The sequence below is a fragment of the Paroedura picta genome, chromosome 6 (assembly GCF_049243985.1).
Source record: "Paroedura picta isolate Pp20150507F chromosome 6, Ppicta_v3.0, whole genome shotgun sequence".
NCBI classification, from domain to species: Eukaryota; Metazoa; Chordata; class Lepidosauria; order Squamata; family Gekkonidae; genus Paroedura; species Paroedura picta.
Window position 1 is genome coordinate 3,332,220 of NC_135374.1, and position 12,724 is coordinate 3,344,943.

Here is a 12,724-nt window from a genome sequence, read left to right on the forward strand (position 1 = left end):
CTTGAACTGAAGTAATCTGGAGAGGCGGGTAGCCCCCGGGTGACCTTGGGCCTCACACAGTTCTCTTGGGGCTTTCTCAGCCTCACCAGTCACAGTTCTCTCAGAGCTCTCTCAGCAACACTTCCCTCACAGGGTGCCTCTTGTAGGGAGAAGGGGAAGAGGAGATTGCAAACTGCTTTGAAACTCCTTCGAGTGGAGAAAAGAGGGGTATAAAAATCTAATTGGGAGTACAGGGGTTGGATTCCCCATTCCTCCGCCACATGAAACCTGCTCGTGGACCTTGGGCCAGTAACAATTCTCTCAGAGCATTCTCAGCTCCACCTCCCTCACAGGGTGTCTGTTGTGGGGAGAGGAAAGGGAAGGCAGTTGGAAGCCGCTTTGAGACTCCTTCGGGTAGAGAAAAGAGGGGTATAAAAAACTACCCTCCTTCCGCTACTCTTGAGTATGGGGCTGGATTCCTCACCTGCAGCTGGCTGGTTGACCTTGGGCCTGTCACAGTTCTCTCAGAGCTCTATCAGCCCCACCTCCCTCACAGGGTGCCTGTTGTGGGGAGAGGAAAGGGAGGTGATTGTAAACCTCTTTTACGTTCATTCTAGTGAAAAATATTTGTCTTTTTCTCCCTCTTCCCTCGCCCAACGCTCTCTGCTCCCTCAGCAGCCGCTGCCTGGATGTAGCATCCCCAGAAGTTCCTCTTTCCTCTCAGGTGCCCCAACTCCTCCGTACCTCAGAGCAGGATGGTGGGCCTGAAGCCCACCGACATCCCTCCGTCCGCCACCGTCAAGTTTCTCAGCGCCGGGACGGCGGCCTGCATAGCTGACCTTTGCACCTTCCCCTTGGACACGGCGAAAGTCAGGCTGCAGGTGAGTTTGGAAGAGCAGTGGTAAGCAGGGATGCCAACCTCCAGGCGGGAGACATGGAATGAACGGGCCAAACGGTAGAGGGGAAAAGATGATAAACCCTGAAAGGCAACAGGGTGTGAGTGAGGAATCTTCAGGACCCTGCTTGCCAAAAAGACAAACAGCAGAGTCAAAAATAATAATCACCACAACCGTGAACTCATAGAATCCTAGAGTTGGAAGGGGCCATAGAGGCCATCTAGTCCAACCCCCCTGCTCAACGCAGGATCAGCCCAAAGCATCCTAAAGCATCCAAGAAAAGTGTGTATCCAACCTTTGCTTGAAGACTGACAGTCTTCATGAAAGAGTATCATCTCTGGTCCTAAATATGCACGAGAATTGGAGCATTACTTTTCAAAACTTAATTTTGAGAATGAGCACCTTGAAGAACTGTCCTTCCCAATGAGCTCTTGGGTGCTGGGATAATAATAGATTCGGAGGAAGAATTATCTTGATCACAGTTTCTACCACATTCTGTTCAGCTCCTACTGGAATTCTCATGAAAATGTTCCATTTGGAATTTTTGCGTAAATGAAGCTGACAGTCAGAGCGGTTTCTCAGTGGAACAGGCTTCCTCGGGAGGTGGTGGATCCTCCAGCTTTGGAGATTTTTAAGCAGAGGCTGGATAGCCTTCTGACAGAAGGCTGATTCTGAGAAGGCTCAAGGGGGCGGCAGGTGACAGGGGATGAGCGAGAGGGTTGTGAGTGTCCTGCACAGTGCAGGGGGTTGGACTAGATGACCCAGGAGGTCCCTTCCAACTCTGTTATTCTGAGATTCTATGATTCTAAGCTGAGTACAGAAATGTTTTAATTCTTGTGCATATTGAGGCACACCAGGGATGATACTCTTTATGAGTTGCTGTTAGTCCTTGTTAGTTCTGGGGACCCAGCCCTGTGAGGAAAGGTGGATGGACCTGGGAATGTTCAGCCTGGAGAAGAGGAGGCTGAGAGGGGACAGGGTTGCTCTCTTGAAGGATCGGAAAGGTGGTCACTCAGAGGAGGGCAGGGAAAGGTTCCTGTTAACAGCAGAGGAGACGACCTGCAATTATGGGCTTAAACTACAGGAAGATATCAGGGGAAGTAGTGATAGAAATCAGGGGGAAAAGTGAAGATAAAGTTTAGGCTAAATACAGTCCTGATATTGTACCTGGCTGCAAAGGTACCATTCAGAGCCAAAGCAGGTAGAGGTAACTCCACAGGAGCTGCCAAAATTTAGGAAAAACCGGATTGTGCTAAAAGTTCTGAAGCATTAACTATAAGCCCAATCAGGTGGCAGCTGTGCTAGCCAGAAGACAGAGAGCACTTCAGGTTAAGCTTCAAGGAACTGAAGCCTGATCCCCCTGCAAAATGTAAACAGAATTAGCAGTCCTCTCTTTGCCAGGGACCAAAGACCCAGTGGCCGAGCCTCTGCTTGGCATGCCGAAGGTCCCAGGTTCAATCCCCGGCTTCTCCAGATTAAAGGACCAGGTGGGAGGGGATGGGAAAGACCTTTCTCTGCCTGAATCCCTGGAGAGGCTCAGGGGCAGAGCCCCTGAGGGCAGACTTGCCTGACAAAGTCCAATTTCCTTTTCAAGATTCAAGGAGAATCAAAAGCTTCCAAGACGGCGAAGAACGTCAAATACAAGGGCGTCTTCGGCACGATGGCCACCATGGTGAGGATGGAGGGGCCCAAGAGCCTCTACAGCGGGCTGGTGGCCGGGCTCCAGCGCCAGATGAGCTTCGCCTCCATCCGCATCGGACTCTACGACTCCGTGAAGCAGTTCTACACCCCCAGGGGATCCGAACGTAAGCCCAGCCCCACCAGCAGACCCCTCAGAGCAGATCCGGGGGCGGGGGTGGGACACCTGCTGTTCTCAGAGGGCTCAGCAGGCAGCTATTGCTGAACTCCACATTCAGCCGCTGTGGTGTGGTGGTTGGAAGGGGACTGAGGAGACCTGAGTTCGAATCCTTGCTCGGATGTGGTTTTTAATAGGTAACCTTGGGCCAGTTGCTCTTTAACTTAAGGGGTTCAGGGCCCGGGGGTGGGGGGGTTGGAATCACCCACAAATATGCCACCCCTCTGGGTAAAATTAGACCCCTCCTCAACTTCTTTCTGAGGGCCCTCCCCTTCCAAAGCCCCACCCTCTTCAAACTCCGCCCCCAAATAGCCAGAGATTTTCCAACCTGGAACAGGTAACCCTACTCACATCTGATCCAGAAAACAAGGGCCATCCAGCAAACTTTGGTCAAGGAGAGATTTGAAATGGGACCTTTCTTTAGGGTTGCCAATCTCCAGGCAGGGCCCGGAACTCTCCCAGAATTCCAAGTGATCTTCAGGCTACATTTTCTCTAGAGAAGATGGTCTCTTTGAAGGGAGGATATGACGGCAGGTGTGGGGCGGGCAGGGGGACCATGTAGCTGGTAAAGGTCCAACTCTTGGCCTCAACCAAATACCTGGCGGAAGAGCTCCATTTTGCAACCGTATAATTATAGGGAGTTGTGGTCCCTCAGGTAGGCAGGCTCCAGACGGCACAAGGCCTTAAAACCAACACCTTAAATCTGATCTAGAACTTGATTGGCAACCAGTGCAGCTGCTGGAGAACAGGTCGAATTAGAGGCCTCCTGCGCCTTTAAATCAAAGACTCACAGAGCCAGTTTTGTGTTGTGGTTAGGAGTGCGGACTTCTAATCTGGCGAGCCGGTTCAATTCTGCCCTCCCCCACATGCAGCCAACTGGGTGACCTTGGGCTAGTCAAAGCACTGATAAAACTGTTCTGACTGAGCAGTGATATCAGGGCTCTCTCAGCCTCACCCACCTCACAGGGTGCCTGTTGTGGGGAGAGGAAAGGGAAGGCGACTCCTTTGGGTAGAGAAAAGTGGCATCTAAGAACCAACTCTCCTTCTTCTTCTTCTTCTTCTTCTTCTTCTTCTTCTTGAGTTGAAAGGGACCTCTGGGTCATCTAGTCCAACCCCCTGCACTGTGCAGGACACTCACATCCCTCATCTACATAAAATGGCCAATACAATAAATCATAGAATCACAGAACCATAAAGTTGGAAGGGACCTCCTGGGTCATCTAGTCCAACCCCCTGCACTATGCAGGACACTCACAACCCTCTCGCTCCTCCACTGTCCCCTGCCACCCCCTCGAACCTTCACAGAATCAGCCTCTCCGTCAGATGCCTGTGAACACCCTTCCAGTCTTATTTCCCTCCAGAAAGCTAAGGCAGTTAGGACTACCTCTCTCCTCTCTTACTTGATAAAATTATTTTATTCTTTAAGCAGCTGGTGCTTTGCCCTTCTTTGTATATCTGAACTCTGCCAACTTACACTTCACCCCCTTGGCCCTCAGTCTCCAAAGAAGAGAAGAAAAGGGATCGATGCTGTAAACAGAAATTGGACCCTGGTCCCCAAGAGGTCTCTCCCTCTTTCTCTCTGTCTCTCTCAGATACAAGCATCTTCACGCGGCTGCTTGCTGGCTGCACCACGGGAGCCATGGCGGTGACATGCGCCCAGCCCACGGATGTGGTCAAGGTGCGCTTCCAAGCACACATCACAGTGGCTGGCGGACCGAAAAAGTACAACGGGACCGTGGACGCCTACCGAACCATCGCTCGGGAGGAAGGGGTCAAAGGCTTGTGGAAAGGTACGTTGGGTCATCTGGGGTTGCCATCTCGGTTGGGAAAAACCTGGAGAATTTAGGGGTGGAGCCAGGAGTGGGCAGGGTTTGGGGCGGGACATCAGTGGAGTATAATGCTATGGAGTCCCCCCTCCCAAGCAGCCATTTTCTCCGGGGGAAATGAACTCTGTGGCCTGGAGGTGAGCTGTAATTCTGGAGGATCCCTGAGAGGCTGGGACCCCTAGGAATGTATGGCCCTAAGGAGACAAGGCTCCTTCTGTTACTCTGAAAATGGGACCAGTTTCCTGCACTGGATCTCTTTCTTCAATCCTTTGCCAGTCTGCGGAATCCAGTCAGGGGATCGGGGATCTCCCTACTAAGGCTTTGCTTCTTCTGTTGCCTCTTTGTAGGAACTATGCCCAACATCACCCGTAATGCCATTGTGAACTGCGGGGAGCTGGTGACCTATGACCTCATCAAGGAAACGCTGCTGAAATATCACCTCATGACGGGTGAGGAGCCCGCCCACTTCATCCTCCATGTTCGGGGAATCATAGAGTTGGGAGGGACCTCCTGGGTCATCTAGTCCAACCCCCTGCACTAGGCAGGACACTCCCAACCCTCTCGCTCACCCACTGTCACCTGCCACCCCCTTGAGCCTTCACAGAATCAGCCTCTCCAGCCTCTATTTATAAATCTCCAAAGATGGAGAGCCCACCACCTCCCGAGGAAGCCTGTTCCACTGTTCCATGTCCTGGCTCTGCATAGTAAACTTGAACTTCCTGGGTGATCTCCCATCCAAGTACTAATCAGGGCTTGACTCTGCTTAACTTCTGAGATCTGGTGAGATCAGGCTAGCTTGGCAATCCAGGTCAAGGCAAAAGATATACAGAGGTGTATATCTGGCAGTCTTCAAGCAAAGGTTGGATGCACACTTTTCTTGGGTGCTTTAGGATGCTTAGGGCTGATCCTGCGTTGAGCAGGGGGTTGGACTAGATGGCCTGTGTGGCCCCTTCCAACTCTATGATTCTATGTGTTTTGCCACTGCCTCTGTGTAACAACTCTGGGCTCCTTCCAGGCAGTATAAAAATGCCTTTAATTGTAACTGGAGAGAGCGCTTGGTGTGGTGATTAGGAGTGGAGGTCTCCAATCTGGAGAGCTGGGTTTGATTCCCCGCTCCTCTTCCACATGCAGCCTGCCGGGCTACTTTGGGCTAGTCACAGTCCTGTTAGAGCTGTTCTCACACAGCAGTTCTCTCAGAGCTCTCTCTGTCCCATCTACCTTATAGTGTGTCTGTTGTGGGGAAAGGAAGGAGATTGTAAGCCACTTTGAGATACCTTCAGGTGGTAAAAACGGGATCCAAAAAGCCAGCTCTTCTCTTCTTCTTCACCCACAGATAATTTCCCGTGTCATTTTATCGCCGCCTTTGGAGCTGGGTTCTGTGCCACTGTGGTGGCGTCTCCAGTGGACGTTGTCAAGACAAGATATATGAACTCAATGCCCGGGCAGTATAGGAATGCCCTGAACTGTATGCTCACCATGGTGCTGAAGGAGGGCCCGTCCTCGTTTTACAAAGGGTAGGCAATCTCTCACACAAAATGGCTGCCCCTGGAGGTGGAGCCAGCTGCAAAATGGCTGCCACAGCTTAACTTCAATCACATCATGAAGATCCTTGTGCTGTGGTGGGGCTGAGGGAGAACTGTTCTGAGAGGACAGCTCTAACAAAATTGCGACTAGCCTGAGGTCACCCACTTGGCTGCATGGGAAGGAGGAGTGAGTAATCAAACGTGGCTTGCCAGATTAGACCACAACACCAGCCACTACATTCACACTATACTGCAAAACATGCAAAAATAAAGGGGGCTTTGGGTATGCTAGAGTGAGTGTAGGGATGCCAGCCTCCAGGTGAGGCCTGGGGATCCCCTGGAATTCCAGTTCATCTCCAGACTGCAGAGATCAGTTCCCCTGGAGAAAAGGGCTTCTTGGGAGGGGGGACTCTGTGGCCTTGGACCCCACTGAGGGTCAGGGATGCCAGCCTCCAGGTGAGGCCTGGGGATCCCCTGGAATTCCAGTTCATCTCCAGACTGCAGAGATCAGTTCCCCTGGAGAAAAGGGCTTCTTGGGAGGGGGGACTCTGTGGCCTTGGACCCCACTGAGGGTCAGGGATGCCAGCCTCCAGGTGGGGCCTGGGGATCCCCTGGAATTCCAGCTCCTCTCCAGACTGCAGAGATCAGTTCCCCTGGAGGAAAGGGCTGCTGGGGAGGGGGACTCTGCGGCCTTGGACCCCACTGAGGGTCAGGGATGCCAGCCTCCAGGTGGGGCCTGGGGATCCCCTGGAATTCCAGCTCCTCTCCAGACTGCAGAGATCAGTTCCCCTGGAGGAAACCAAAGCTTTGGAGGAGGGACTCCCTAGGATTAGACTCCACTGAGGATTCCACCCCACCCCAAATCCTGCCCACTCCTGGCTCCACCCCCAAAGTCTCCAGGTCTTTCCCAATCCAGAGCTGGCAACCCTAGAATGTGACCAATTCAACAGAGAAAAACTGTGTCTGGAACAGAAGAATTTCAAACGCAATAAACAAACTTGCTGCCTTTTTCCTAATTTTGTTTTGCTTGCAGTGACGTAGCAAAATAAAATCAGAGTCCAGGGGCAGCTTTAAGACCCACAAAATCGTTATGGGTCTTAAAGGTGCTACTGGACTCTGATTTTATTACACAAAATGATAGTTTCTGCCAAACTGCTTTTCATCAGCGGTGGTCACAATAAAGGATACTACCTAAAATTGTCCTTTTTTCAGACACAGTTTTTTCTGTGTTGTGTTGGTCATTTTCTACTGTGTCTCTCACTCTGTGGCTGTGGAATTTTGTTCTATTTTGGGATGATGAACCCTAGAATGAGGGCAGGGTTTGCAATCTGGTACAAAGCCGGACAAAATAGCGCTTCAGATGAAGAAGAGTTGGTTCTTAGATGCCGCTTTTCCCTACCCGAAGGAGTCTCAAAGCGGCTTACAATCGCCTTCCCATTCCTCTCCCCAGAACAGACACCCTGTGGGGTGGGTGAGGCTGAGAGAGCCCTGATATTGCTGAAGAAGAAGAAGAGTTGGTTCTTCTGTGACGCTTTTCTCTACCTGAAGGAGGCTCAAAGCTGCTTCCATATGCCTTCCCTTTCCTCTCCCCACAACAGACACCCTGTGGGGTGGGTGAGGCTGAGAGAGCCCTGATATCACTGCCCAGTCATAACAGTTTTATCAGTGCCGTGACTAGCTCAAGGTCACCCAGCTGGCTGCATGTGGGGGACTGCAGAATCGAACCCGGCATGCCAAATTAGAAGTCCGCACTCCTAACCATTACAACAAACTGGCTCTCTTGACGTACTGTGGGGAAAATCCCCATTTTTCGCCAGTGATGTTGGACGGATCTTCTGGGCGCCATTTTGTAGACTGGTGTGATTTTGGATTTGGGGATACGGGGAAGGGGGAAGGGGGAAGGGGGAGGGAACTCGCTGAGGCCTCTCAGGAAACCTTCACTGATTCTCTGGTTTCCCCTCTAGCTTCATGCCCTCCTTCCTTCGCCTGGGCTCCTGGAACGTGGTGATGTTCGTGTCCTTTGAGCAGCTCAAGAGGTTGATGGTTCTGGCCCAGGTGGCCTGGGAGTCGCCTTTCTGAAACCACCACCAGTGGCCACCCCTCAGCGGAGAAGGTGGAGGTGGGTCATGCCACGAACTTCCCAAGAGGGACGCTGCGAGGAAAACGCAAGATGCGGCTTCGGGTGGGAACGGTCCACCAGCCTGAGCTTTCATGAGACGCTTTTGCCAAGGGTGGCAAACATCAGTTGTGACAATTGCTTTAATGCCAACTGCAGCACCCTGAAGGCCAACCAGAGCAGACTTCTCTTGCGCTTGGAAGAAGGTTCCTCCAGCTGATTTGGATGTGAGGCTGCTGACCAGTAAGTCACGTTCAAGGGTGGCTCTTGTATTGTCCTAGTGAGGGACGATGTGGTTTCATGAGTGCATCAGAGTTGTCCTGCTGGGTCAGACCAGGGAGGGTCCAGCATCCAGTCCAGCATCCTGCCTCACAGCGTGGCCAGCCAGTTCCTCTGGAGAGCCAACAACAACACAGCATAGAGGCCGAGGCCTTCCCCTGATGTTGCCTCCTGGCTCTGGGATTCAGAGGCTTAGTGCCTCTGAATGTGGAGGCTCCTTTCAACCTTATTGGCCACTGACAGAGCTTTCCTCCATGAATCTACCTAATCTTCTTTTCAAGCTGTTTATTTCCATGGCCCACGCTCCATCTTCCAGCAGTGAATTTTAATCACTCTCAGTATAAAGTAGTATTTCCTTTTGTCTATCCTGAATCTACTGCCCGTCAGCTCCATGGAGTACCCTCAATTTCCAGTGCTGAGAAAAAGTTTCTGTTGCCACTTTTCTCTACCCTGTCATGTCTCCCCTCATTCATCTCTTTCCTCCCTCCTTTCTGTCTCCCTACAAAACAGAGGTATACTAATAATTATTAATCTTTGCAAGTTTTTAAGCAGAGGCTAGAGCCATCTAAGAGCCTCTTGTGGCGCAGGGTGGTAAGGCAGCAGACATGCAGTCTGAAGCTCTGCCCATGAGGCTGGGGGTTCAATCCCAGCAGCCGGCTCAAGGTCGACTCAGCCTTCCATCCTTCCGAGGTCGGTAAAATGAGGACCCAGCTTGCTGGGGGGTAAACGGTGATGACTGGGGAAGGCACTGGCAAACCACCCCGTATTGAGTCTGCCATGAAAACGCTAGAGGGCGTCACCCCAAGGGTCAGACATGACCTGGTGCTTGCACAGGGGATACCTATACCTTTACCTTTACCTTTAGAGTCATCTGACAGACATGCTGATGTTATGATTTTATGAACTTAGGGAGGTTGTGAATTGGGGCAAGATGTACCAGGTTTGTCTCTTGTGGCCCTTCCTTGCATGCCCAGGGAATTGCTGATCTCCACTATGGGATGGTAGGCGATTTTCCTCCAGGCCAGGTTGGATTCTGGAGATTTTTGGCAGGGGGATCACTGGGGCATGAAGTTGGTGTCACTGAGGGTGGGCAGGTAGCAGTGAGTGTCCTGCACTGTGCAGGGGGGTGGACTAGATGATCCTGAAGGTCCCTCCCAACTCACTGATTCTGTGATTCCATATTAACGGGTGCTACTAAAAAGCAGGGTGGTGGCTGCATGCAAAACCAAGGACAGGAAGAGCAGCCAGAGCATGGTGGCCAAACTGTGGCTCTCCAGGTGTCCACGGACAACAATTCCCATGCTTGCTGGGGCCCCTCTGGGGTAAGCCTAACCCAATTGTCTTTCTCCTCTCCCCAGAGCTGCGTGCCTGTGCTGAGCCCTGCCTCGGAAGCCCTGCTGGCTTCGGAAAGAGGAAGCGGGCCCTTCTGTCTTCGTGGGGGAGGGAGACAAGCTAAGCAAATGTTCTCACGCATCCCATTTTTGTAGATTTTTTTTAAAAACAATAAAGTTTTTCTATTTTGCAGAATGTCTCTTTGAGGTCCATGTCCAGTTCCCTGAATTTAGACACAGTCACACTTTGACTCATTCTTCTCCCCCACCCCCTACACCAGGGGTATTCAAACTGCAGCCCTCCAGATGTCCATGGACTACAATTCCCATGAGCCCCTGCCAGCAAACGCTGGCAGGGGCTCATGGGAATTGTAGTCCATGGACATCTGGAGGGCTGCAGTTTGACTACCCCTGCCCTACACAATGCAGAATTAAAGCGAAAGAAAATTAAAAATATATGGCTGTGAGGAATTTCCTGGATGGTGCAGGGTGGGGTTACCTTTGGGTTGCCAACTCCTGGTTGGCAAATACCTGAACACTTGGGGGTGTGTGTGTGTGTGTGTGGATTGAGAACAGGGTTGGGAATGCCATACAGCAGGGGTAGTCAGCCTGTGGCCCTCCAGATGTTCATGGACTACAATTCCAATGAGCCCCTGCCAGTGTTTGCTGGCAGGGGATCATGGGAGTTGTAGTCCATGAACATCTGGAGGACCACAGGTTGACTACCCCTGCCATAGAGTCCATGCGTAGAACCAGCATGGTGTTGTGGTTAAGAGCGGCAGCTTCTAATCCGGGTAGCCAGGTTTGATTGCCTGCTCCACTACACGCAGCTAGCTGGGTAACCTTGGGCTAGTCACAGTCCTGTTAGAGATGTTCTCACAGATAAGTTCTCTCAGAGCTCTCTCAATTGTGGGTGTCTATTGTGGGGAACGGAAGGAAAAGCAACTGTAAACTGCTTTGAAACTCCTTCGGGCAGTGAAAAGCAGGGTAAAAAAAACAACTTTTCTTCTTCTTCTGCAATGTGTATAATGCTTGAGATTCCACCTTGCCAAGTGGGCATTTCCTCCAGGGGAACTGACCTCTGTCACCAGGAGATCAGCTGTCATAGCAGGAGATCTCCAGCCACCATCTGGAAGTTGGCAAGCCAACGTTAGCCTCCACCCTACACCCCTTGAGGGATTTTCCCTTAACTCTAGGTTGGTCCACAAGCACAAGATGGTTTCTGTGCAGAGGAAACAAGAACCAAGTTTCTTAAACACACAACACAAAATATGAACAGAGACTGAGGACTTTGTCAAAGGGGGCTTCAGGAGGAGCTGCCCCTTCAGCACGATCTTGGTATGACTAAAGGTAACCTATGGCAGCCATTTTGTCGCTGACTCTGCCTGCTAGAGCAGCCATTTTGTGGCTGGCTTGACTTCCTGGGGCAGCCATTTTGTGACTGGCTCTGCCTCCCAAGGCAGCCATTTTGTGGCTGGCTCTGCCACCCGGGGCAGCCATTTTGTGGCCGGCTCTACCTCCCGGGGCAGCCATCTTGTGGCTGGCTCTACCTCCTGGGGCAGCCATTTTGTGGCTGGCTCTGCCTCCTGGGGCAGCCATTTTGGACTGGTGATTTCCCACGTCCGACAACAAGCCAAGCTTTGCTCAGATCAGGAGCATCTCAATGTTGCTGAGGGCCATTCCATCGCTTTGGCCCATCCAGAAGTCTGTTCTGTTGTGAAGACAGGGGGGCTTAGGGGGGTCATCAAAGGCCTGGAGAATAAGTGTCCTGTCTCTTTAACAGAAGCTTAATGTCAAGCTAATTCCCAGGTGAAGCCACTGACCTCCATGCCCTGAATAGCCTCACCTGTGCACTCCCACACATTTAGGCCTCTGTTAAAGGGACAGGGCATCAGAGGTCTGATTCAACAGGAGATAACAAGGAAGGCACTGTTGCTCAGTAGCAGAGCCTCTGCTTGGCATGCAGGTGGTCCCAGGTTCAATCCCTGACATCTTAGAATCATAGAGTTGGAAGGGGCCATACAGGCCATCTAGTCCAACCCCCTGCTCAACGCAGGATCAGCCCACAGCATCCTAAAGCATCCAAGAAAAGTGTGTATCCAACCTTTGCTTGAAGACTGCCAGTGAGGGGGAGCTCCCCACCTCCTGAGGCAGCCTATTCAGCTTGAAAGGACTAGGCAGCAGGTGTGCTTGAGAGTCATGGGGAGGAGCCAGGGATGCAGAAAGTCCCAGGTTTAATTTCTTGGCAATCCCTATTTAAGAAATCAATCAATAGGTGATGGGAAAGACTTCACTGATTCAGCGGTTAAGCATCTGCTTGGCATGCAGAAGGTTCAGTCTCTAGCATTGCCAGTTTAAAAGTTGATGTGAAAGACGCCCACCAGAGACCCCAGAGGGCTGTGGAAAGGGGCCTGGCTCAGTGGCATGCAGAAAATAGCGGCGTCCATTAAGGCAGGGGTAGTCAACCTGTGGTCCTCCAGATGTTCATGCACTACAATTCCCATGAGCCCCTGCCAGCATTTGCTGGCAGGGGCTCATGGGATTTGTAGTCCATGAACATCTGGAGGACCACAGGTTGACTACCCCTGCATTAAGGCACTGAAAGGATTGGATCATCAGTGATACCAAAGACTTCAGCTTGAGACCCTGGAGAGCTGCTGCCGGGCTGAGAGACTGACTTTTGTTCTGTGACATTTCTGTGCTGCCTTCCCTCGCAGCTCAGGGTGGTTTCCAACAAAAGTTTGTCACTCACAGTTCGTTGTGATGCTGGTACATTGCAGGGGACAGAGCTTTAGGCTTGTTGCATTTAACATAACAGTGCAGTGACTCTATCAAGTTTTGAACAGCATTTTGAACCCAATAATGTCCTCTCTTGCCCCGGAGGGAGGGACCAGAACCCATGGGATGACATTAATGCAA

General features: G+C 51.6%; 1 protein-coding gene across 1 annotated transcript; it reads left to right on the forward strand.

Annotated features, from left to right (window-relative positions):
* Positions 1-629: 629 nt before the first annotated feature.
* On the forward strand, positions 630-9,960 carry UCP3 (uncoupling protein 3). The gene is made up of 7 exons (XM_077344200.1): positions 630-860; positions 2,470-2,680; positions 4,323-4,520; positions 4,904-5,005; positions 5,890-6,070; positions 8,044-8,438; positions 9,833-9,960. Exons 1-6 carry the CDS (start codon positions 735-737, stop codon positions 8,156-8,158), a joined length of 933 nt encoding a protein of 310 aa, XP_077200315.1. The 5' UTR covers positions 630-734; the 3' UTR covers positions 8,159-8,438; positions 9,833-9,960.
* Positions 9,961-12,724: the final 2,764 nt, after the last annotated feature.